General features: G+C 65.2%; 3 protein-coding genes across 4 annotated transcripts; 2 read left to right on the top strand and 1 right to left on the bottom strand.

Moving 5' to 3' along the window:
• Nucleotides 1-122: 122 nt before the first annotated feature.
• MBLAC1 (metallo-beta-lactamase domain containing 1) lies at nucleotides 123-1,598 on the top strand. Its single transcript, XM_071800133.1, has one exon. It carries the CDS (start codon nucleotides 307-309, stop codon nucleotides 1,009-1,011), a length of 705 nt encoding a protein of 234 aa, XP_071656234.1. The 5' UTR covers nucleotides 123-306; the 3' UTR covers nucleotides 1,012-1,598.
• LOC139825822 (vitelline membrane outer layer protein 1 homolog) lies at nucleotides 1,058-7,268 on the top strand. 2 transcript variants are annotated; one of them, XM_071800134.1, is made up of 4 exons: nucleotides 1,058-2,242; nucleotides 2,629-2,814; nucleotides 3,558-3,661; nucleotides 4,774-7,268. In XM_071800134.1, the coding sequence occupies exons 2-4, from the start codon at nucleotides 2,635-2,637 to the stop codon at nucleotides 5,072-5,074; spliced, it is 585 nt and encodes a 194-aa protein (XP_071656235.1). In that variant the 5' UTR covers nucleotides 1,058-2,242; nucleotides 2,629-2,634; the 3' UTR covers nucleotides 5,075-7,268. The 2 variants fall into 2 exon arrangements, with proteins under 2 accessions (XP_071656235.1, XP_071656237.1); XM_071800136.1 differs by lacking the exon at nucleotides 1,058-2,242 and having other exon boundaries at nucleotides 2,436-2,814.
• A 1,137-nt stretch (nucleotides 7,269-8,405) lies between these two features.
• On the bottom strand, nucleotides 8,406-24,370 carry TFR2 (transferrin receptor 2; the record flags this gene model as incomplete). Its single annotated transcript, XM_071800117.1, has 19 exons — nucleotides 24,342-24,370; nucleotides 24,050-24,089; nucleotides 23,203-23,407; nucleotides 22,598-22,787; nucleotides 22,079-22,213; nucleotides 20,962-21,067; nucleotides 20,756-20,878; nucleotides 19,658-19,774; nucleotides 18,891-19,027; nucleotides 17,654-17,808; nucleotides 16,122-16,241; nucleotides 15,142-15,224; nucleotides 14,661-14,724; nucleotides 14,493-14,560; nucleotides 14,326-14,402; nucleotides 13,421-13,505; nucleotides 11,393-11,605; nucleotides 9,462-9,602; nucleotides 8,406-8,681 (listed from the first exon to the last, which is right to left on the bottom strand). Coding segments are annotated over exons 2-19 (2,328 nt in total), but the record flags the coding sequence as incomplete, so codon positions are not given.
• Between the last annotated feature and the right edge of the window lie 377 nt (nucleotides 24,371-24,747).

Below are 24,747 nucleotides of genomic sequence, written 5' to 3'. Positions count from 1 at the left end.
CCCCAACCCACCCCATAGAACCCCCTAAACCCCCCAGGACCCCCAAACCCCCCGTAGAAACCCCTAAACCCCCCCTAGAACCCCCAAGCCCCCCAGGACCCCCAAACCCCCCATAGAAACTCCTAAACCCCCCCTAGAATCCCCTAAAACCATCAGGACCCCCAAACCCCACCAGGACCCCCAAGCCCCACCAGAACCCCCAAACCCCCCCATAGAACCCCAACCCCCACCCCTAGAACCCCCTAAACCCACCAGGACCCCCTAAACCCCCCTGGACCCCCCCCAGGATCCCCCCAAACCCCCCCAATGCCCAGGGGTTACCGCACGGCCCCCTTGGGGGTCCCGGGGGTGATCCAGGGGTCCCCCTATAGCGTCCACATCCTCCAAGAAGGGTTCTCCCACCCCCCCCTCCCCGATGGTTCGTTCCAAGCGGACGGCACCATCACCCTGGTCCGGGGGGGTCCCGTGACCCTATTGGTTGACACGGGGGGTCCTTGGGGGTCCCGACGCCTCTTGGAGCTCCTGGCCCAACATGGGGTGACCCCCGAAAATGTCACCGATGTCATTTGCACCCACGGCCACTCCGACCACGTTGGGAACATCAACTTGTTCCCCAAGGCCAAGGTCATGGTGGGGTTGGACCTGACCCGCGAGGACGGGTGGTACATCCCGCACCCCCTGGGGGCCGGGGGGAGGCTTGAACTTGACCCCGGGTTATTAGAGGTCATGGGCACCCCGGGTCACACGCGGGACCACGTGGGGGTGGTGGTGAAGGGGACGGCCATGGGGACGGTGGTGGTGGCCGGGGACACCTTTGAGAGGGACGGGGACGGGGACGCGTGGAGGGCGCTGAGCGAGGACCCCGCGGCGCAGGAGAGGAGCCGGGGGGCCGTGGTGGCTTTGGCCGATGTCATCGTCCCCGGGCACGGGGCGCCATTCCGCGTCCTCAAGGATGGGGACGTTGGGGACATGACTGGAGAAGAGGGGGATGAGGGTGACGTTGAGTCTTGAGGGACCCACTGGGGACATGGGGACGATCCCAGGGGAGATGCCACCATTGGAGGTGTCCCCAAGACCCATGAGGTGTCCCCAAGGATCTGAAGATCCAAGAGATGTCCCCAAAACCCATGAGATGTCCCCAAGGTCCCCAAGACCCAAGAGATGCCCCCAAGACCCAAGAGACGTCCCCAAGGTCCTGAAGACCCAAGAGATGTCCCCAAGACCCATGAGATGTCCCCAAGGCCTTGAAGACCCAAGAGATGTCCCCAAAACCCATGAGATGTCCCCAAGGTCCCCAAGACCCAAGAGATGTCCCCAAGACCCATGAGATGTCCCCAAGGCCTTGAAGACCCAAGAGATGTCCCCAAAACCCATGAGATGTCCCCAAGGCCTTGAAGACCCAAGAGATGTCCCCAAAACCCATGAGATGTCCCCAAGGTCCCCAAGACCCAAGAGATGTCCCCAAGACCCCTGAGATGTCTCCAAGACCCATGAGGTGTCCCCAAGGCCCTGAAGACCCAAGAGATGTCCCCAAGACCCAGGAGGTGTCCCCAAGGTTCCCAAGACCCAAGAAATGCCCCCAAGATCCATGAGATGTCCCCAAGACTCAAGAGATGTCCCCAAGACCCATGAGGTGTCCCCAAGACCCAAATGACGTCCCCAAGGTCCTGAAGACCCAAGAGATGTCCCCAAGACCCAACAGATGTCCCCAAGGCCTTGAAGACCCATGAGATGTCCCCAAGGATCTGAAGACCCAAGAGATGTCCCCAAGACCCATGAGGTGTCTCCAAGGTCCCCAAGACCCATGAGATGTCCCCAAGGTCCTGAAGACCCCTGAGATGTCCCCAAGGATCTGAAGACCCCTGAGATGTCCCCAAGACCCATGAGGTGTCCCCAAGGCCTTGAAGACCCAAGAGATGTCCCCAAGACTCATGAGGTGTCCCCAAGACCCAAGAGATGTCCCTAAGGTCCCCAAGACCCAAAAGATGTCCCCAAGACCCAAGAGATGTCCCCAAGACCTTGAAGACCCATGAGGTGTCCCCAAGACTCATGAGGTGTCCCCAAGGTCCCCAAGACCCAAGAGATGTCCCCAAGGCCTTGAAGACCCAAGAGATGTCCCCAAGACTCATGAGGTGTCCCCAAGACCCCTGAGATGTCCCCAAGACCCCCAAGATGTCCCCAAGACCTGAGACACCCCCAAGATGTCCCCAAGACCTATTGAAACCCAACCCGCTGAATTGGGGTAAATCCACATGAATTTGGACAAAACCATTTTGGGGGGGGGGGGGGGGGATCAAAGGGACCCCAAAGTGTCACTTGGGGGGGGGGGGGACAGACGAGGGGGCGGGACCAGCGTCCGGAGGAGCCAATGGGAGCGCGGGGATGGGGGGCGGAGAGGGTGATGTCACGGGGAGGGGACACAATCGGTGTCACCTCCATGTCCCCAAGGTCCTTGTCCCCAGCTGGGTCTGTGATGGACATTGGACACCCCCCCCCAGTATCCCCAGTGTCCCCAGTCCCTCCCATAGGCCAATGGGCCACCCCGGGTGTCCCCTCCCCATTGTCCCCAAGGTCCTTGTCCCCAGCGGGGTCTATAAAGGGTGGCGGTGACAGCGGTGACACCAACAGGTCCCAATGATGTCCCCGTTGGTGGCCTTGGTGACGTTGGTGGCCCTGGTGGCCCCGGTGCGGGGAGGGGGCGGTGATGACGTCAGCACTGTCACCATCGCCGTGGACAACGGGGGACCCTGGGGGGAATGGGGGGACCCCGAGGTTTGTCCCGGAGGGACCTTCGCGACGGGGTTCCAGCTGAAGGTGACAATGGGGACATGGGGACAGGGGACAGGGGGATTGGGAACAATGGGACAGGGGGACATGGGGACAGGGGGATATGGGAACAATGGGACAGGGGGACATGGGGACAGGGGGATTGGGAACAATGGGACAGGGGGACATGGGGACAGGGGGATATGGGGACATGGGGGGATGGGGACAGGGGGACATGGGGACAGGGGGATATGGGAACAATGGGACAGGGGGACATGGGACAGGGGGATATGGGGACATGGGGACATGACTTGGGTCACTGGGGGGGCACTAGGACCCTGTGGGTCACTGGGACAGGGGGACATGGGGACAATGGGGGCAATGGAGACAACGGGGATAATGGGGGGATTGGGGACAATGGGGACATTGAGGGGATACGGGGACAGTGGGGACAGTGGGGAGATACGGGGGGCTAGGGGGACATTTGGGATATGGGGACAATGGGGATAATGGGGGGACATGGGGACAGGGGCCCAGGGGGTGACCCGTCCCCAATGTCCCCATTGTCCCCATTGTCCCCAATGCCCCCATGTCCCCATTGCCCCCATTGTCCCCAATGCCCCCATTGTCCCCAATGCCCCCAATGCCCCCATTGCCCCCATTGTCCCCATTGTCCCCAATGCCCCCATTGTCCCCAATGCCCCCATGTCCCCATTGTCCCCATTGCCCCCATGTCCCCATTGCCCCCATTGCCCCCATGTCCCCATTGTCCCCATGTCCCCTGTCCCCAGGTGGAGCCCCCCCGCGGGTTCTTTGGGGACGACTCGGGGCTGAACGGGGTTCGGCTGCTCTGTGGGGACAAGGGGACGATGACGGTGACATCCAGCGTGGGGCCGTGAGTGACGGGACACGGGGGGGGGGTCCCCATATCCCCATGTCCCCATATCCCCATTGTCCCCATATCCCCCTGTCCCATATCCCCATTTCCCCCCAATGTCCCCAACCCCCCCAACCTCCCCAATGTCCCCAATGTCCCCAACGTCCCAATGTCCCCAGGCGCGGCTCCTGGTCCCCCCCCCAGCGCTGTCCCCACCACCGCCCCCTGGTGTCCCCATTGTCCCCATATCCCCCAACCCCCCCAACCCCCTAAACCCCCCCAACCCCCCCAACCCCCCAACCCCCCCAACCTCCCCAATGTCCCCAACCCCCCCAACCCCCCCAACCCCCCCAACCTCCCCAATGTCCCCAACCCCCCCAACCTCCCCAACCCCCCCAACCTCCCCAATGTCCCCAACGTCCCAATGTCCCCAGGCGCGGCTCTTGGTCCCCCCCCCAGCGCTGTCCCCACCACCGCCCCCTGGTGTCCCCATTGTCCCCATACCCCATATCCCCCTGTCCCCATGTCCCCCTGTCCCATATCCCCCCCAACCTCCCCAACCCCCCCAACCCCCCCAACCTCCCCAATGTCCCCAATGTCCCCAACGTCCCAATGTCCCCAGGCGCGGCTCCTGGTCCCCCCCCCCAGTGCTGTCCCCACCACCGCCCCCTGGTGTCCCCATTGTCCCCATATCCCCCAACCCCCCCAACCCCCCCAACCCCCCCAACCTCCCCAACCTCCCCAATGTCCCCAATGTCCCCAACGTCCCAATGTCCCCAGGCGCGGCTCCTGGTCCCCCCCCCCAGCGCTGTCCCCACCACCGCCCCCTGGTGTCCCCATTGTCCCCATACCCCATATCCCCATATCCCCCTGTCCCCATGTCCCCATATCCCCCTGTCCCATATCCCGATTTCCCCCAATGTCCCCAACCCCCCCAACCCCCCCAACCTCCCCAACGTCCCCAATGTCCCCAACGTCCCAATGTCCCCAGGCGCGGCTCCTGGTCCCCCCCCCAGCGCTGTCCCCACCACCGCCCCCTGGTGTCCCCATTGTCCCCATATCCCCCAACCCCCCCAACCCCCCCAACCCCCCCAACCTCCCCAATGTCCCCAATGTCCCCTCGTCCCCAGGCGCGGCTCCTGGTCCCCCCCCCAGCGCTGTCCCCACCACCGCCCCCTGGTGTCGTTCCGCCTGCGCGTGGAGCCCCCGCGGGGCCTTTGGGACGACACGGCCGCCAACAGCCTGGACGTCACCTGCGCGGGTGGCAGCGTCCTGGAGGGGACAGGGGGACAGCGGGGACATTGGGGCAACTGGAGCGTCCCCTGCCCCCCGGCCTGGGGGGTGTGCGGGCTGCGCGCCCGCGTGGAGCCGCCCCGGCGCGCGGGGGACGACACCGCGCTGAACGCCCTGGAGATGCTGTGCTGTCCCTAGGGACGTGGGGACATCGTGGGGACATCGTGGGGACATCACTGGGGACAGGGGGATACAATGGGGTGAATGGGGTGGAGATGCTGTGCTGTCCCTAGGGACGTGGGGACATCGTGGGGACATCGCGGGGACATCGTGGGGACATCATGGGGACATGGGGATCAATGGGGTGAATGGGGTGGAGATGCTGTGCTGTCCCTAGGGACGTGGGGACATCGTGGGGACATCGTGGGGACATCGTGGGGACATCATGGGGACATGGGGACATCACTGGGGACAGGGGGATACACTGGGATCAATGGGGTGGAGATGCTGTGCTGTCCTTAGGGACGTGGGGACATCATGGGGACATCGTGGGGACATCGTGGGGACATCATGGGGACATGGGGATCAATGGGGTGAATGGGGTGGAGATGCTGTGCTGTCCTTAGGGACGTGGGGACATCGTGGGGACATCGTGGGGACATCACTGGGGACATGGGGATACACTGGGATCAATGGGGTGGAGATGCTGTGCTGTCCCTAGGGACGTGGGGACATCGTGGGGACATCGTGGGGACATCGTGGGGGACATGGGGATCAATGGGGTGAAAGGGGTGGAGATGCTGTGCTGTCCTTAGGGACATGGGGACATCGTGGGGACATCGTGGGGACATCACTGGGGACATGGGGATACACTGGGATCAATGGGGTGGAGATGCTGTGCTGTCCTTAGGGACATGGGGACATCGTGGGGACATCACTGGGGACATGGGGATCAATGGGGTGAATGGGGTGGAGATGCTGTGCTGTCCCTAGGGACGTGGGGACATCGTGGGGACATCGTGGGGACATCGTGGGGACATCATGGGGACATCATGGGGACATGGGGATCAATGGGGTGAATGGGGTGGAGATGCTGTGCTGTCCTTAGGGACACAATGGGGACATTGGGGACATGGGGACACAATGGGGTGAAAGGGGTGGAGATGCTGTGCTGTCCTTAGGGACGTGGGGACATCGTGGGGACATCGTGGGGACATCATTGGGGACATGGGGACATCATGGGGACATGGGGATCAATGGGGTGAATGGGGTGGAGATGCTGTGCTGTCCTTAGGGACGTGGGGACATCGTGGGGACATCATGGGGACATCATGGGGACATCATGGGGACATGGGGATCAATGGGGTGAATGGGGTGGAGATGCTGTGCTGTCCTTAGGGACGTGGGGACATCGTGGGGACATCGTGGGGACATCACTGGGGACATGGGGATACACTGGGGTGAATGGGGTGGAGATGCTGTGCTGTCCTTAGGGACATTGGGGACATTGTGGGGACATCGTGGGGACATCATGGAGACATCATGGGGACATCACTGGGGACATGGGGATCAATGGGGTGAATGGGGTGGAGATGCTGTGCTGTCCTTAGGGACGTGGGGACATCGTGGGGACATCGTGGGGACATCACTGGGGACAGGGGGATACACTGGGATCAATGGGGTGGAGATGCTGTGCTGTCCTTAGGGACATGGGGACATCGTGGGGACATCGTGGGGACATCATTGGGGACATGGGGACACACGGGGATCAATGGGGTGGAGATGCTGTGCTGTCCTTAGGGACACAATGGGGACATTGGGGACATCAATGGGGACATCAATGGGGACATTGGGATAGGGGGACATGGGGACATCATTGGGGACATCATTGGCGACATGGGGACACAATGAGGTGAATGGGGTGGAGATGCTGTGCTGTCCTTAGGGGACATTGGGGACACCATTGGGGACACCATTGGGGTCATGGGGACCTAATTTGAGACATGAGGACATCATTGGGGTCATGGGGACATCACTGGGGTCATGGGGACATCATTGGGGTCATGGGGATATCACTGGGGTCATGGGGACATCACTGGGGTCATGGGGACATCACTGGGGACACTGGGGACATCACTGGGGTCATGGGGACATCATTGGGGTCATGGGGACATCACTGGGGTCATGGGGACATCACTGGGGACACTGGGGACATCATTGGGGACACAATGGGGTGAATGGGGTGGAGATGCTGTGTTGTCCTTAGGGGACATTGGGGACATCGTGGGGACATTGAGGACATCGTGGGGACATTGGGGACATCGTGGGGACATCGGGGACACCGTGAGGTCACGAGCCTCCAAACCTCCCAATAAACACCTTTCTCCTCCAATTCACCCGATCGCGGCGTCATTTTTGGGTGGGAAACCCTCAAAACCATCGATCCAAACATCACCCCCACCCCGTCACCAAACCCTGTCCCCAAGTGCCACCATTTTGCGTCCCCTGAGGTGATTTTCCCGCCATTTTGTGCCCTGAGGTGATTCTGGCGCCGCCATTTTGAGGCGGTTTTGGGGTCACTCTTATTTATCAATAATTCTTATATTAATCACTTTTTATACATTTTCCTCCATTATATAATGAATTTGAGGCTAAAAAAACCCAGATTGGTGCCCCTGGGGCCACCATTTTGCTCCCTGAGGTGATTTTGGGGCCATTTTGTTCCCTGAGGTGATTTTCCCGCCATTTTGATCCCTGAGGTGATTTTGGCGCCATTTTGAGCCCTGAGGTGATTTTCCCGCCATTTTGAGCCCTGAGGTGATTTTGGCGCCATTTTGAGCCCTGAGGTGATTTTCCCGCCATTTTGAGCCCCGAGGTGATTTTCCCGCCATTTCGAGCCTGAGGTGACAGTGGGGACAAGATGGCGGATCCTTCACCATCCGTTTCTGGCGTTTTAAACCGATTCTGCCGCTTTTGGCCCCAAAGTCGGAGGCGATCAAAGGGCAACCGAGGGCCGGACGCCTGGGTCCCTCCCGACCCCCAGTGTCCCCAAGGCCACCGTGGTCCCCATTGTCCCCATTGTTCCCAATGTCCCCATTGCCCCCAATGTCCCCATTATCCCCAAGGCCACCAGGGGTCACCAAAGGCCACCCTGACCCCACATGTCCCCAATGTCCCCATTGCCCCCAAGGCCACCACCTTCCCAGGTGTCCCCAATGTCCCCATTGTCCCCAATGCCCCCAATGTCCCCATTGTCCCCATTGCCCCCAATGTCCCCAATGCCCCCAATGTCCCCATTGCCCCCCTTACCCCCAATGTCCCCATTGACCCCAATGCCCCCAATGTCCCCATTGTCCCCATTGCCCCCAATGTCCCCAATGTCCCCATTGCCCCCTTTACCCCCAATGTCCCCATTGACCCCAATGCCCCCATTGACCCCAATGTCCCCATTGACCCCAACACCCCCATTGACCCCAATGTCCCCATTGACCCCAACACCCCCATTGCCCCCGACGTCCCCATTGTCCCCCCGCCCCCAGCAGGCCCCGTTGTCCCCGCTGTCCCCCCATTGTCCCCACACGTCCCCGCGGTCCCAGGCGTCCCCGGCCAGCGCGGCCGCCGCCCCCTGCAGGGTCCAGGTGAGCAGCGCCAGGCGGCGCCCGTTGTCCCCATCACCGCCGTCCCCACGTGTCCCCAAGCGTCCCCTCCCCAGCGCCGCCAACGTGTGGTCCCCCCGGCCCAGCAGGACGTGGCGGAACGGGGTGACAAGAGGGGACACGAAGGGGGACAGCAGGGAACCCTCGGCCTGGGGACATGGGGACGTGTCAGGGGACATGGGGACATGGGGGATATGGGGACATCGGGGACAATGGGGACAGGGGGATACGGGGGACATCGTGGGGACAATGGAGACATCGGGGACAATGGGGGACATTGGGAAAATGGGGACAAGGGGACAATGGGGACATGGGGGACATGGGGGACAGGGGATATGGGGACAGGGGGACATGGGGACAGGGGGACATGGGGGATATGGGGGATATGGGGACATCGTGGGGACAATGGGAAAATGGGGACAAGGGGACAATGGGGACATTGGGGACAGGAGGATATGGGGGATATGGGGGACATCGTGGGGGCAATGGGGACATTGGGGACAATGGGGGACATTGGGGACAATGGGGGACATTGGGAAAATAGGGACAAGGGGACAATGGGGACATGGGGGACAGGGGGATATGGGGGACGGGGGATATGGGGACAGGGGGACATGGGGACAGGGGGACAATGGGGACAGGAGGATATGGGGGATATGGGGACATCGTGGGGGCAATGGGGACATTGGGGACAATGGGGGACATTGGGAAAATAGGGACAAGGGGACAATGGGGACATGGGAACATTGGGAAAATGGGGACATGGGGGACATGGGGCACAGGGGGATATGGGGACATGGGGGACAGGGGGATATGGGGACATGGGGAACAGGGGGACATGGGGGACAGGGGGACAATGGGGACGGGGGATATGGGGACGGGGGACAGGGGGACAGGGGGGGACATGGGGGGACAATGGTGACACTCACGGCCATGATGCGCGCGTTGAAGCCCCGGTTGAGGCGCTCGTTGGTCACCTCGGAGCCCGCCATGTCCCCACGCAGGGACGCGGCCGCGCGGACGATGTCACCGCGGGCCGAGGACAGGCACTGCAGGGACAGGCCCTGCGCCTGGGGACAGCAACGGGGACATGGGGACACCACGGGGACGTGGGGACCTGCCTGGGACATGGGGACACCACGGGGACGTGGGGACATGGGACATGGGGACATGGGGACATGGGGACATGGGGACACCACGGGGACGTGGGGACATGGGGACACCACGGGGACATGGGGACATGGGGACCTGGGGACATGGGGACACCACGGGGACATGGGGACATGGGACATGGGGACATGGGGACACCACGGGGACATGGGGACATGGGGACATGGGGACCTGGGGACATGGGGACACCACGGGGACATGGGGACATGGGGACCTGGGGACATGGGGACACCACGGGGACATGGGGACATGGGACATGGGGACATGGGGACACCACGGGGACATGGGGACATGGGGACCTGGGGACATGGGGACACCACGGGGACGTGGGGACATGGGGACATGGGGACCTGGGGACATGGGGACACCACGGGGACATGGGGACATGGGGACATGGGGACCTGGGGACATGGGGACACTACGGGGACGTGGGGACCTGGGGACACCACGGGGACGTGGGGACATGGGACATGGGGACATGGGGACATGGGGACACCACGGGGACGTGGGGACATGGGGACATGGGGACACCACGGGGACGTGGGGACATGGGACATGGGGACATGGGGACACCACGGGGACGTGGGGACATGGGACATGGGGACCTGGGGACATGGGGACACCACGGGGACGTGGGGACATGGGGACACCACGGGGACATGGGGACATGGGGACATGGAGATCTGGGGATATGGGGACATGAACAGGTGACTGGTGGACTTTAGGACCCTGGGGGTCACTGAGGGGGTTTTAGGACCCTGGGGGTCACTGGGATATGGGGACATGGGACACCATACTGGTCCATACTGGTCTGACCTGCAGTGGCACCAGCTGTGTCCCTAAGTGTCCCCAGTGTCCCCAGTGCCCTCCCCAACCCCATACTGGCCCACACAGGCCCATACTGGTCTATACTGGTCCCTAGTGGCCCATACTGTCTATACTGGTCTATACTGGTCCATACTGGTCTGACCTGCAGCGGCGCCAGCTGCCGCAGCAGCGCGTCCCCCAGCGTCCCCAATGTCCCCAGTGCCCTCCCCAACCCCATACTGGTTCCTACTGGCCCATACTGCTCCCTACTGGTCCCTACTGGCCCATACTGGCCCATACTGGTCCATACTGGTCCATACTGGTCTGACCTGCAGCGGCGCCAGCTGTGTCCCTGAGTGTCCCCAGTGCCCTCCCCAGCCCCATACTGGCCCATACTGCTCCCTACTGGCCCATACTGGCCCATACTGGTCTATACTGGTCCGTACTGGTCTGACCTGCAGCGGCGCCAGCTGCCGCAGCAGCGCGTCCCCCAGCGTCCCCAATGTCCCCTGTGCCCTCCCCAGCCCCATACTGCTCCCTACTGGCCCATACTGGCCCATACTGGTCTATACTGGTCTATACTGGTCCATACTGGTCTGACCTGCAGCGGCACCAGCTGTGTCCCTGAGTGTCCCCAGTGCCCTCCCCAGCCCCATACTGGCCCATACTGCTCCCTACTGGCCCATACTGGTCTATACTGGTCCGTACTGGTCCATACTGGTCTGACCTGCAGCGGCGCCAGGTGCCGCAGCAGCGCGTCCCCCAGCGTCCCCAATGTCCCCAGTGCCCTCCCCAGCCCCATACTGGCCCATACTGCTCCCTACTGGCCCATACTGGCCCATACTGGTCTATACTGGTCCGTACTGGTCCGTACTGGTCTGACCTGCAGCGGCGCCAGCTGCCGCAGCAGCGCGTCCCCCAGCGTCCCCGGGTCCAGCGGGAGGCGCGGTTGGTGGCCCAGGGCCAGCAGGACCGTGGCCACCAGCGAGGCCACCGCCCGGGTGACCGCGGGGAAGCGGCCGCGCAGCGCCCCCTGCAGGCGCCACCACGAGTCCTCCCGCGTCCCCAGCGCCGCGCGCGACCAGCCGCCGGGGGCCTGGGGACAACGGGGACATCGTGGGGACGAGGGGGACATCGGGGGCATTGGGGGTGATGGGGACGATGGGGACATTGGGGACATTGGGGACATTGGGGGTGATGGGGACATCGTGGGGACAATGGGGACATCGGGGACATTGGGGGTGATGGGGACATTGGGGACATTGGGGGTGATGGGGGTGATGGGCACATTGTGGGGACAACGGGGACATCGTGGGGATGAGGGGGACATCGGGGGCATTGGGGGTGATGGGGACGATGGGGACATTGGGGACATTGGGGACATTGGGGGTGATGGGGACGATGGGGACATTGGGGACATCGGGGGCATTGGGGGTGATGGGGGTGATGGGCACATTGTGGGGACAACGGGGACATCGTGGGGACAATGGGGACATCGGGGACATTGGGGGTGATGGGGACATTGGGGACATTGGGGGTGATGGGGGTGATGGGGGTGATGGGCACATTGTGGGGACAACGGGGACATCGTGGGGACGAGGGGGACATCGGGGGCATTGGGGGTGATGGGGGTGATGGGGACATTGGGGACATTGGGGACATTGGGGGTGATGGGGGTGATGGGGACGATGGGGACATTGGGGGCATTGGGGGTGATGGGGACATTGGGGACATTGGGGGTGATGGGGGTGATGGGGGTGATGGGCACATTGTGGGGACAACGGGGACATCGTGGGGACGAGGGGGACATCGGGGACATTGGGGGTGATGGGGGTGATGGGGACATTGGGGACATCGGGGGCATTGGGGGTGATGGGGACATTGGGGACATCGGGGGCATTGGGGGTGATGGGGACAATGGGGACATTGGGGACATCGGGGGCATTGGGGGTGATGGGGGTGATGGGCACATTGTGGGGACAACAGGGACATCGTGGGGACGAGGGGGACATCGGGGGCATTGGGGGTGATGGGGACATTGGGGACATCGGGGACATTGGGGGTGATGGGGACATTGGGGACATTGGGGGTGATGGGGGTGATGGGCACATTGTGGGGACAACGGGGACATCGTGGGGACAATGGGGACATCGGGGACATTGGGGAGAATGGGATCATGGGGACAATGGGACAAGGGGGACATCATGGGGACAAGGAGGACATTGGGGACATTGTGGCAACAATGGGGACAATGGGGGCAATGGGGATGATGGGGGACAATGGGGACATTGTGGGGACGATGGGGACGATTGGGATGATGGGGATGATGGGGATGATGGGGACATTGTGGGGACAATGGGGGCAATGGGGATGATGGGGACGATGGGACAATGTGGGGACATCATGGGGATACGGGGACAATGGGGGCAATAGGGACACTGGGAGAATGGGGACAACGGCGATAAGGGGGACATTGTGGGGACAATGGGGATAATGGAGATGATGGGGACATTGGGGACAATGGGGACATTGGGGACGATGGGATAATGGGGACAACGGGGATAGTGGGGACAATGGGGACATTGGGGACAATGGGATAAGGGGGATAAGGGGACAACGGAATAAGGAGGATAATGGGGACAATGGAGACAATGGGGACATTGTGGGGACAATGGGGATATGGGGACATCATGGGGATGTGGGGACATCATGGGGACAATGGGGACAATGGGATAAGGGGGACAAGGGGACAATGGGGATGATGGGGATAATGGGACGACGGGGACATTGTGGGGCTATGGGGGCAATGGGGATAAGGGGGATATTGTGGGGACAACGGGGATAGTGGGGACAATGGGGACATTGGGATAATGGGGACATTGGGGACATTGGGGACATTGGGCACGGTCACCTCATCGAAGCCGAGCTCCATGGCCGGGATCCCGGCGGCGGCGGCAAAGGGGAAGGCGCCGCTTTCGGGGGGCAGAGACCGCACCCTAAGGGGACCCAGGCGTCCGGGAGGGACCCAGGAGTTCGGGGGGGACCCAGGAGTTCGGGGAGGGGACCAAGGAGATCAAGGGGGGACCCAGGAGTTCGGGAGGGACCCAGGAGTTCGGGAGGGACCCAGGAGTTCGGGGAGGGACCCAGGAGTTCGGGGAGGGGACCCAGGAGTTCGGGGAGGGACCCAGGAGTTCGGGGAGGGACCCAGGAGTTCGCGGAGGGACCCAGGAGTACGGGAAGGGACCCAGGAGTTCCAGGGGAGGGACCCAGGAGTTCGGGAGGGGACCCAGGAGTTCGGGGAGGGACCCAGGAGTACGGGGAGGGGACCCAGGAGTTCGGGGAGGGACCCAGGAGTACGGGGAGGGGACCCAGGAGTTTGGGGAGGGAATCCATGAATTCGAAAGGGACCCAGGAGTTCGGGGGGGGGACCCAGGAGTCCAGTGGGGACCCAGGAGTTCGGGGAGGGACCCAGGAGTACGGGGAGGGACCCAGGAGTTCGGGGAGGGACCCAGGAGTTCGGGGAGGGGACCCAGGAGTTCGGGGAGGGACCCAGGAGTTCGGGGGGGACCCAGGAGTTCGGGGAGGGAATCCATGAATTCGAAAGGGACCCAGGAGTTCGGGGGGGGGACACCCAGGAGTTCCAGGGGAGGGACCCAGGAGTTCGGGGGGGGGACCCAGGAGTCCAGTGGGGACCCAGGAGTTCGGGGAGGGACCCAGGAGTTCAGGGAGGGACCCAGGAGTTCGGGGAGGGACCCAGGCGTCCGGGGGGGGACCCAGGAGTTCGGGGGGGGACCCAGGCGTCCGGGGGCCGCTCACACTTCGCTCTCCCACCCCCGTCCCGGCTTCGTCAGCTGCTCCAAGAGGCTTTTCCCCCCCTCATTGGGACTTTCCACCTGGGGGGGGGGATGGGAAGGGAAGGGGGGGTCAGGAGGGACCCAGGCGTCCGGGGGGGTCCCCCCTCCCCCCCTCTACCCCTCCCCCACCTGGCTCAGGGCGCTCCCCAGCAATGGGACCAGCGAGGGGCTGATTTTGGCCACCAAGCGATCGTCACCTGTTGGGGGGAGGGGTGGGGAGGGTCAGGGGGACCCAGGCGTCCGGGGGGTGGGGGGGGGTGGGGGGGGGTGGGGGGGTTGGGGGGGGGAGGGGCTCACCCAGCACTGATTGGTCCAGACTGATGTAGGCGGCGACTTTGGTGTGGAGGAGGTTGGGGTAACCCTGGGGGGAGGGGTGGTTGGGGGGGACCCAGGCGTCCGGGAGGGACCCAGGCGTTCGGGGGGACCCAGGAGATCGGGGCTGAACCCTCCCCCCCCCGCATTGCACCCCAGGGGACTTTTAATGATTGATAGAGAGGGGACAGGGGACCCAGGAGTTCGGGGGGGACCCAGGAGTTCGGGGGGGACCCAGGAGTTCGGGGCGGGACCCAGGAGTTCGGGGGGGACCCAGGAGTTCGGGGGGGGACCCAGGAGTTCGGGGGGGACCCAGGAGTTCGGGGCGGGACCCAGGAGTTCGGGGGGGACCCAGGAGTTCGGGGGGGACCCAGGAGTTCGGGGGGGGACCCAGGAGTTCGGGGGGGACCCAGGCGTCCGGGGGGGACCCAGGCGTTCGGGAAGGGACCCAGGCGTCCGGGCGAACCTCCAGCCACTCGGTGGCCCCCAAATGCCCGAACTCGCCCCCATCCCAACTGACGAACAACAGCGTCCGGCGGAGCTGGAAACCTGCGGGGACCCAGGCGTCCGGGAGGGACCCAGGAGTTCGGGGAGGACCCAGGAGTTCGGGGAGGGACCCAGGAGTTCGGGGAGGGACCCAGGAGTTCGGGGAGGGACCCAGGAGTTCGGGGAGGGACCCAGGAGTTCGGGGAGGGACCCAGGAGTCCGGGGGGGACCCAGGAGTTCGGGGAGGGACCCAGGAGTCCGGGGGGGACCCAGGAGTTCGGGGAGGGACCCAGGAGTCCGGGGGGGACCCAGGAGTTCGGGGAGGGACCCAGGAGTCCGGGGGGGACCCAGGAGTTCGGGGAGGGACCCAGGAGTTCGGGGAGGGACCCAGGAGTCCGGGGAGGGACCCAGGAGTTCGGGGAGGGACCCAGGAGTTCGGGGGGGACCCAGGAGTTCGGGGGGGACCCAGGAGTCCGGGGAGGGACCCAGGAGTTCGGGGGGGACCCAGGAGTCCGGGGGGGACCCAGGAGTTCGGGGAGGGACCCAGGAGTCCGGGGAGGGACCCAGGAGTTCGGGGAGGGACCCAGGAGTTCGGGGGGGACCCAGGAGTTCGGGGAGGGACCCAGGAGTTCGGGGGGGACCCAGGAGTCCGGGGAGGGACCCAGGAGTTCGGGGAGGGACCCAGGAGTTCGGGGAGGGACCCAGGAGTTCGGGGAGGGACCCAGGAGTCCGGGGAGGGACCCAGGCGTTCAGGATGGACCCAGGCGTTCGGGGAGGACCCAGGCGTCCGGGGGACTGAAGTCTCTGTGTTCCCACCCCCTCCCTTTTCCCTTCCTCACCCCAAGGCCCCACCCCCTCCGTGGCCCCACCCCCTCCGTGGCCCCACCCCCTCCGTGGCCCCACCCCCTCCGTGGCCCCACCCCCTCCGTGGCCCCACCCCCTCCGTGGCCCCGCCCCCACCTTCCCGCCCCATGGCAGCGAATAGGCTGGCGAGCTCCAGCAGGAGGGCGGTTCCCACCCCCGAGGCCGCCGCCCCCGGGCCCAGCGAATCACGTTGCGCCCCCACGATGATGTAACAGTCTGGGGGGGGGGGGGGGGGAGGGGAGGGGTCAGACGAGGCCCCGCCCACCCAATAAACCACACCCCCGATTAACCACCCCCCAATTAACCACCCCCTATTAACTACGCCCTCCATTAACCCCACCCTAATTAACCACGACCTAATTAACCACACCCCTAATTAACCCCATTTTAATTAACCACACCCCTAATTAACCACACCCCTATAGATCCCCCCTAATTAACCACCTCAATAAACCACAGCCCAATAAACCACACCCCTAATTAACCACACCGCAATTAACCACAGCCCCTAATTAACAACTCTCTAATTAACCACACCCCTGTAGGCCACACCCCCAATAAGTCACAGCCCAATTAACCACCCCCTAATTAACCACCCTCTAATTAACCACGCCCCAATTAACCATGCCCCCAATTAACCACATCAAATAAAACACACCCTAGTTAACCACGCCCCAATAAGCCACGCCCCCAATTAACCAACCCCCCATTAATCACACCCCCAATAAAACATCCCCCAATTAACCACCCCTTAATGAACCAGCCCCCAATTAACCACACCCCAATTAGCCACACCCCCCATTAACCACAGTCCCCATTAACCACCCCCAAACTAACTACCCCCTAATTAACCGCCCCCCAATTAACCACGCCCCAATAAACCACGCCCCCAATTAACAACCCTTCAATTAACCACCCCCCCATTAATCACCACCCAATTATCCACCCCCCAGTTAACCATGAACCAATAAACCACACCAAATAAACCCCACCCCAATAAACCACACCCCCAATTAATCACCCCTTAATGAACCATGAACCAATAAACCACAGCCCAATTAACCACACCCCCAATTAATCACCCATTAATGAACCATGAACCAATAAACCACAGCCCAATAAACCACCCCCCCAATTAACCACCCCTTAATGAACCATGAACCAATAAACCACAGCCCAAGTAACCACGCCCCCAATAAACCACGCCCCCAACTAATCACCACCTAATTAACCACTACTTAATTAACCGCCACCTAATTAACCACACCCCAATAATCCACCCCCCCAATAAACCCCATTCTAATCAATCAGCCCCTAATCAACCACCCCCTAATTAACCACGCCCCCAATAAACCACAGCCCCCAATAAACCACACCCCAATAGGCCACACCCCCAATAAACCACGCCCCAATAAGTCACAGCCCAACTAACCGCCCCCTAATTAACACCCCCTCTAATTAACCACAGCCCAATAAACCACCCCCCAGATAAACCACAGCCCAATAAACCACAGCCCCCAATAAATCACCCCCCAAATAATCACCTCCTAATTAATCGCCCCCCAAATAATCACCTCCTAATTAATCGCTCCCTAATTACCCCCCCCTAATTAGCCCCCCCTAATTACCGGGCTCCAGGCGGCCCTGCAGGGCCCCAAAGACGCTGCTCAGGGTCCCCGGGCGCGTCCCCCCCCCCACCAGGAGCCGCAGGCGCCGCTGGGAGCGGAGACCCCGCCCGGGGGGCAGCGACCAATGCGGGGGCGGCCGGGGGCCCCCCAGGGACCTGCGGGGACCCAGGGGTTCGGGGAGGGACCCAGGAGTTCGGGAGGGACCCAGGAGTTCGGGAGGGACCCAGGAGTTCGGGAGGGACCCAGGAGTTCGGGGAGGGACCCAGGAGTTCGGGAGGGACCCAGGAGTTGAGGGGGACCCAGGAGTTCGGGAGGGACCCAGGAGTTCGGGGAGGGACTCAGGATTTGAGGGGGACCCAGGAGTTCGGGAGGGACCCAGGAGTTCGGGAGTGGACCCAGGAGTTCGGGAGGGACCCAGGAGTTCGGGAGGGGACCCAGGAGTGCGGGAGGGACCCAGGAGTGCGGGAGGGACCCAGGAGTGCGGGAGGGACCCAGGAGATCGGGAGGGGACCCAGGAGTTCGGGAGGGACCCAGGAGTTCGGGAGGGGACCCAGGAGTTCGGGAGGGACCCAGGAGCTCGGGGAGGGACCCAGGAGTTCGGGAGTGGACCCAGGAGTTCGGGAGGGACCCAGGAGCTCGGGGAGGGACCCAGGAGTTCGGGGGGGACCCAGGAGTTCGGGGAGGGACCCAGGAGTTCGGGGGGGACCCAGGAGTTCGGGGAGGGACCCAGGAGTTCGGGAGGGGACCCAGGAGTTCGGGAGGGACCCAGGAGTTGAGGGGGACCCAGGAGTTCGGGAGGGACCCAGGAGCTCGGGGAGGGACCCAGGAGTTCGGGGGGGACCCAGGAGTTCGGGAGGGACCCAGGAGTTCGGGAGTGAACCCAGGAGTTCGGGGAGGGACCCAGGAGTTCGGGAGTGAACCCAGGAGTTCGGGGAGGGACCCAGGAGTTCGGGGGGGACCCAGGAGTTCGGGGAGGGACCCAGGAGTTCGGGGAGGGACCCAGGAGTTCGGGGGGACCCAGGAGTTCGGGGAGGGACCCAGGAGTTCGGGGGGGACCCAGGAGTTCGGGGAGGGACCCAGGAGTTCGGGGGGGACCCAGGTGTTCGGAAGGGGACCCAGGAGTTCAAGGGGGAGGGGACCTAGGAGTGAACCCAGGTGTTCTGAAGGGACCCAGGAGTCCGGGAGGGACCCAGGTGTTCTGGGGGGACCCAGGAGTCCGGGAGGGACCCAGGCGTACCCCAGCAGCTCCGCCGCCGCGTTGGCGCTGATTGGCAGCGCGGGGATGGGCGGGACCCCCGGGGGGGGGCGGGGCGGGGCCCGCCCGCTGAACGAGGGGAACCCGCGGGTCCAGGGGTCCCCAGAGCCCTCCTGGAGCTGCGGGGGGAGGGGCGGCGCTCAGAGGGGGGGGGAGGGGTCCCCAAAACACCCCGACCCCCCCTCTACCTCCTGCTGACCCCCCCAGACCACGCAGCAGGAGATTGGGGGGACCCAGGAGTTCGGGAGGGACCCAGGAGTTCAGGGGGGACCCAGGAGTGCGGGGGAGGGACCCAGGAGTTCGGGGAGGGACCCAGGAGTTCGGGGGGGTCCCAGGAGTTCGGGAAGGGCTCAGTTGTTCATGGGGGACCCAGGCGTTCGGGAGGGACCCAGGAGTTCGGGGAGGGACCCAGGAGTTCGGGAGGGGACCCAGGAGTTCGGGAGGGACCCAGGAGTTCGGGGGGGACCCAGGTGTCCGGGGAGGGACCCAGGAGTTCGGGGAGGGACCCAGGAGTTCAGGGGGACCCAGGAGTTCGGGGGAGACCCAGGAGTTCGGGAGGGACCCAGGAGTTCGGGGAGGGACCCAGGAGTTCGGGGAGGGACCCAGGAGTTCGGGAGGGGACCCAGGAGTTCGGGGAGGGACCCAGGAGTTCGGGAGGGGACCCAGGAGTTCGGGGAGGGACCCAGGAGTTCAGGGAGGGACCCAGGCGTCCGGGAGGGGACCCCGCAGCCCGCCCCTCCCCCACTCACGTTCATGGTCACCGCCGTGTCCCCCCCCAGCCCCGGGTGCCCCCCCGGTCCCGCCGTGTCCTGGGGGTGGGGGTAGAACAGGACCCCCAGCGCCCCCTCCCCCGCCGCCAGCGCCACCTGCGGACCCAGGCGTCCGGGGACCCTCACACCCACCCCTCCCCCGCCCCACGTCACCCCTCCCCCATTTATGGCTGTGTCTGCCCCTCCCCCCTTCACTCCTCACCCCTCCCCCACCTTCTGGGTGGGGCTGCCCCTCCCCCTCTGCCCCTCCCCCACTTTGTAGGTGGGGCCGCCCCTCCCCCCACCCCTCCCCCTTCCCTCCCCTGCCGCCCCTCCCCCCATATGGGCGTGGCTGCCCATCCCCCACCTTATGGGTGGGGCTGCCCCTCCCCCCATATGGGCGTGGCTGCCCATCCCCCACCTTCTGGGCGGGGCTTCCCCTCCCCCCATCCCCACCCCCCTCCCCACCCCTCCCCCGTGCCCCTCCCCCACCTCCAGGGCGGGGCTTCCCCTCCCCCTTCTTCTCACCCCTCCCCCCACCCCTCCCCCCAATTCCCATTCCCCTCCCCCACCTTCTGGGCGGGGCTGCCCCTCCCTCTTCCCCTCCCCCCTCCCTCCCCCACTATGGGCGGGGCTGCCCCTCCCCCTTCCTCTCCCCCATCCCTGCCCCTCTCCCCGCCCCTCCCCCCATCCTCCCCATTCCCCTCCCCCACCCCCCACCCAATTCCCCTCCCCCCGCCACCTCCCATTCCCCTCCCCCACCTTCTGGGCGTGGCTGCCCCTCCCCCTCCCCCTTCCCCTCCCCCACCCCTCCCCCCTCCACCCACTTCCCCTCCCCCCGCCCCTCCCCCACTATGGACGGGGCTGCCCCTCCCCCTTCCCCCCACCCCTCCCCCCTCCACCCCCCTTCCCCTCCCCCCGCCCCTCCCCCACTATGGGCGGGGCTGCCCCTCCCTCTCCCCCCTCCCTCCCCCATCCACCCCCTTCCCCTCCCCTCCCCCCGCCCCTCCCCCACTATGGGCGGGGCTGCCCCTCCCCCTTCCCCCCACCCCTCCCCCTTCCCCCCCTTCCCCTCCCCTCCCCCCGCCCCTCCCCCACCTTCTGGGCGGGGCTGCCCCTCCCCCCCCGGAGCAGCAGGATGTTCCCGCGCACTCTCACTCCCCTCCCCCGCAGCAGCTCCAGGTCCTGGGGGCGCCCGTAGTGCCCGTAGACCAACCCCCCCTGGGGTCAAAGGTCACGGTCAGGGCTCAAGGTCAAGGGGGTCAAGGTCAAGGTCAAGTGGGGGGTCAAAGGTCAGGGGTTACCGTGACATCACCGGGGACGCTCCAGGCGCAAAAGGCGTCGGGGTCGAGGGGGAGGGGCCGGAGACCCCGCCCCCCCTCGGGCAGCCAGTGCAGGGAGGCCACGCCCCTGGGGGGTTCAAAGGTCAGGGGATCAAAGGTCAAGGGGAGGGTCGACCAAGAGCTGCCCCCCCCCCCCCCCCACCAAATGAGACCAAACCCCCAACCCACGGGGCAGTGGGAATAATGAGGCCCCGCCCCCAGAACAGGCCACGCCCTCTGGAAAGTGGCTCCACCCCCCCGGATCTAACCCTGCCCCCCTATATGGCTCCGCCCACAGAACTGGCCCCGCCCCCATTGGCTCCACCCCTGGAATTGGCTCCACCCCCATCTCTGATCCCACCCCCAACTGGCTCCGCCCCCCCCCGACCTGACTCCACCCCCCGAGTTGCCCCCACCCCCAAAACTGGCCCCGCCCCCAAACAGGCTCCACCCCCAACCGCCCCCACCCTCAGAACTGGCCCCGCCCCCATCTCTACCCCTCTCCCACTAAACTGGCCCCTCCCCCCAACCCCTTAGGCCTCGCCCCTACCCCAGAACAGACCCCACCCCCCTTAGCCCCACCCCCATATCTGCCCCCCACCCCCTCTGAACTGGCCCCTCCCCCTTTGGCCCCACCCCATCCCTGACCCCGCCCACCCCACCTTGCCCCCCCACCCCTTAACCCCGCCCCCACCCTTTGCCCCCCGCCCCCCTAGCCCCACCCCCCTTGGCCCCACCCTTTGGCCCCGCCCCCACCCCATTGTCCACGCCCCATCTCTGACTCCACCCCCACCTCTTGGCCCCTCCCCCCAGAACAGACCCCACCCCCCTTGGCCCCACCCCATCTCTGACCCCACCCCCTACAGGCCCCACCCCCTCGTTCCCACCCCCATCTCTGACCCCACCCCCACTTAACTGGCCCCTCCCCCTTTGGCTCCACCCCCATCTCTGACCCCACCCCCTACAGGCCCCACCCCCTTGTTCCCACCCCCATCTCTGACCCCACCCCCACCCCTTGGCCCCTCCCCCGTCCCTACTCCCACCCCATTGTCCCCGCCCCCATCTCTGACTCCACCCCCTTGTCCCCGCCCCCCCGTACCTCGTGGGGAGGGGGAGGGGCTGGGGGCGGCTCCAGACCCGCGTCAGCCCCGCCCCCACCATGGCGTTGAGCACGGCCCGGGCGAGGCCCCTCCCCCGCTCCGACCCCGCCCCGTGCGGCGCCGCGCTCACCTCCCTGGGGTCAGAGGTCACGGGGGTCGGGGGGGGGGGGGGGGGGGGGGGGTGGTGGGCCCGGACGCCTGGGTCCCTTTTTGGGGGTCTCCCGGACGCCTGGGTCCCTTTTTGGGGAGGGGTCCCCATTGTGGAGGTTGGGGTGGCCCGGACGCCTGGGTCCCTTTTTGGATGGGAGGGGAGGGGCCTATTGGGGGGATTGGGGGTGTCCCGGACGCCTGGGTCCCTTTTTGGGGGAAGGGTCCCCTTTGGGAGGGTTGGGGTGCCCCGGATGCCTGGGTCCCTTTTTTTTATGGGGAGGGGGGGAAGGGCTTAGGGTCTCCATTGCAGGGCTATGGGGTCAAGGGTCAGAGGTCAAGGTCAGGGGTCAAGGTCAAGGATCACTCACCTGACCCAGGCCTCCACCCTCCCCTCCTGCAGGTGGCGCTGCAGCATTTCCTGGAGGCGGGGCCAGGGAAGGGGCGGGGCCTCGGCGCTGGCCCCGCCCACCAGCTCCTCCCCTTCTGGGGCGGGGTCGCCCACGTCAGATCCGGCCCCGCCCCCGCAGGGGCTGCGGCCAATGGCGGCCACCAGGAGACCTGGGGGGAGGGGCCAGAGGGGGGAGGGGGGTAAAGGGGGTGAGTGGGGGAGGGGTGAAGGGGGGAGGGGAATAAAGGGGGTGAATGGGGGAGGGGTGTGAATGGTGAGTGGGGGAGGGGCGAATGGGGGAGGGGTGAATGGGGGAGGGGCGAATGGGGGAGGGGGGAATGGGGGAGGGGCAAATGGGGAGGGGTGAATGGGGGAGGGGCGAATGGGGGAGGGGCGAATGGGGGAGGGGGGAATGGGGGAGGGGTGTGAAATGTGAGTGGGGGAGGGGGGAGTGGGGGGAGGGGAGAATTGGGGGAGGGGGATAAAGGGGGTGAATGGGGGAGGGGTGTGAATGGTGAGTGGGGGAGGGGTGAATGGGGGGAGGGGCGAGTGGGGGGAGGGGCGAGTGGGGGGAGGGGCTGGTACCGGCCAGGAACGCGGAGGCGGAGCCGAGAGCCAAGGTCACCATTGGGTGGAGCCGGCGGCGGGGGCGGGGCCGGCGGTGGGGGAGGGGCAGCCGAACGCCTGGGTTCCCCTCCCCCCCCTCGCCATCTTCCTCCTGCTCCGCCCCTCCCCCCCCCGGGGGGTCCCGGTGGCGGCTGTAGGAAACCGCCCCTCCCCCACCCGGGGGCTGCGGGGCCGTCAGCGCCGCCCGGACGCCTGGGTCCCTTTTTTGGGGGGAGGGGCCCGGACACCTGGGTCCCCTATGGGGGGTCCCGGATGCCTGGGTCCCTTTTTAGGGGGGGGTGTCGGGGGTCTCCCGGACGCCTGGGTCCCTTTCTGGGGGGGAAGGGTCCCCATCTGGGGGGAGGTGGGGGTGTCCCGGACACCTGGGTCCCCTATGGGGGGTCCCGGATGCCTGGGTCCCTTTTTAGGGGGGGTGTCGGGGGTCTCCCGGACGCCTGGGTCCCTTTTTAGGGGGGAGGGGCCCGGACACCTGGGTCCCTTTTTTGGGGGGAAGGGTCCCCATTGGGAGGGGGTTGGGGGCGTCCCGGACGCCTGGGTCCCCTATGGGGGGGTCCCTGAGGGGGTGACACTGGGGGTCCCCGGATGCCTGGGTCCCCTATGGGGGGGTCCCGAACGCCTGGGTCCATTTTTGGGGGTGGGTGTTTGGGGTCTCCCGGATGCCTGGGTCCCTTTTTGGGGTGGGAGGGGGGACACCAGGGTCCCCATTGGGAGGGGGTTGGGGGGTGTCCCGGACGCCTGGGTCCCCTATGGGGTCTCCCGGATGCCTGGGTCCCTTTTTTTGGGGGGGGGGGGGGAGGGGCGTTACCCGTGTGCGGAACCAGCGGCTCAGGGTCTCCATTGGGGGGCTATGGGGGGAGGGGCAGGGGGGGGTCAGGGGGGGTTTTGGGGGGTCCCATGTGTCCCCAACCCCTCCCCCCATTCCCCAGGTTGAACTTTGTCCCCACGGCCGCACTTTGTCCCCCCCTCCCCCACCCCGTGTCCTCCCCACCCCCCCAAGGTCCCCCCCACCCCCACGAGTGTCCCCTGACCCCCAAAACACCCAAAAACCCCCCAAAACCCCCCAAAATCGCTCCAAAATCCCCCCCGGTCCCGCTCACCCAACCAGGATCCCGCTCTGGCCACGCCCCCTCCCAAGGCGCGAAAAGGGGGCGTGGCCAATGATGGGTGGGCGTGGTTTGATGCAGAAGGGGTGTGGAAATGTGGGAAAGGGGCGTGGTTTTGGGGTGGCCCCGCCCCCGGCGTTACATGGTCTGATGTGACCCTGATTGGGATCCAGGAGTTCGGGGGACCCAGGAGTTCGGGGGACCCAGGAGTTCGGGACGGGACCCGGGAGTTCGGGGGAGGACCCAGGAGTTCGGGGGGGACCCAGGAGTTCGGGAGGGACCCAGGAGTTCGGGAAGGGACCCAGGAGTTCGGGGGAGGACCCAGGAGTTCGGGAGGGACCCAGGAGTTCGGGGGGGACCCAGGAGTTCGGGAGGGACCCAGAACTTCAGGGAGGGACCC

This window comes from Patagioenas fasciata, chromosome 29 (genome assembly GCF_037038585.1).
Source record: "Patagioenas fasciata isolate bPatFas1 chromosome 29, bPatFas1.hap1, whole genome shotgun sequence".
Classification (NCBI taxonomy): domain Eukaryota; kingdom Metazoa; phylum Chordata; class Aves; order Columbiformes; family Columbidae; genus Patagioenas; species Patagioenas fasciata.
Note: the sequence above shows the minus strand (reverse complement) of the source record. Positions and strands in the feature narration are given on the sequence as shown.

Bases quoted from the DNA above. Each gene is read 5' to 3' on its own strand.
- LOC139825822 (XM_071800134.1), top strand. From the start codon at position 2,635: ATGATGTCCCCGTTGGTGGCCTTGGTGACGTTGGTGGCCCTGGTGGCC. The intron at 2,815-3,557 runs GTGACAATGGGG...CCCTGTCCCCAG, and splicing joins CGACGGGGTTCCAGCTGAAG to GTGGAGCCCCCCCGCGGGTT. The intron at 3,662-4,773 runs GTGAGTGACGGG...CCTCGTCCCCAG, and splicing joins GTGACATCCAGCGTGGGGCC to GCGCGGCTCCTGGTCCCCCC.
- MBLAC1 (XM_071800133.1), top strand. From the start codon at position 307: ATGCCCAGGGGTTACCGCACGGCCCCCTTGGGGGTCCCGGGGGTGATC.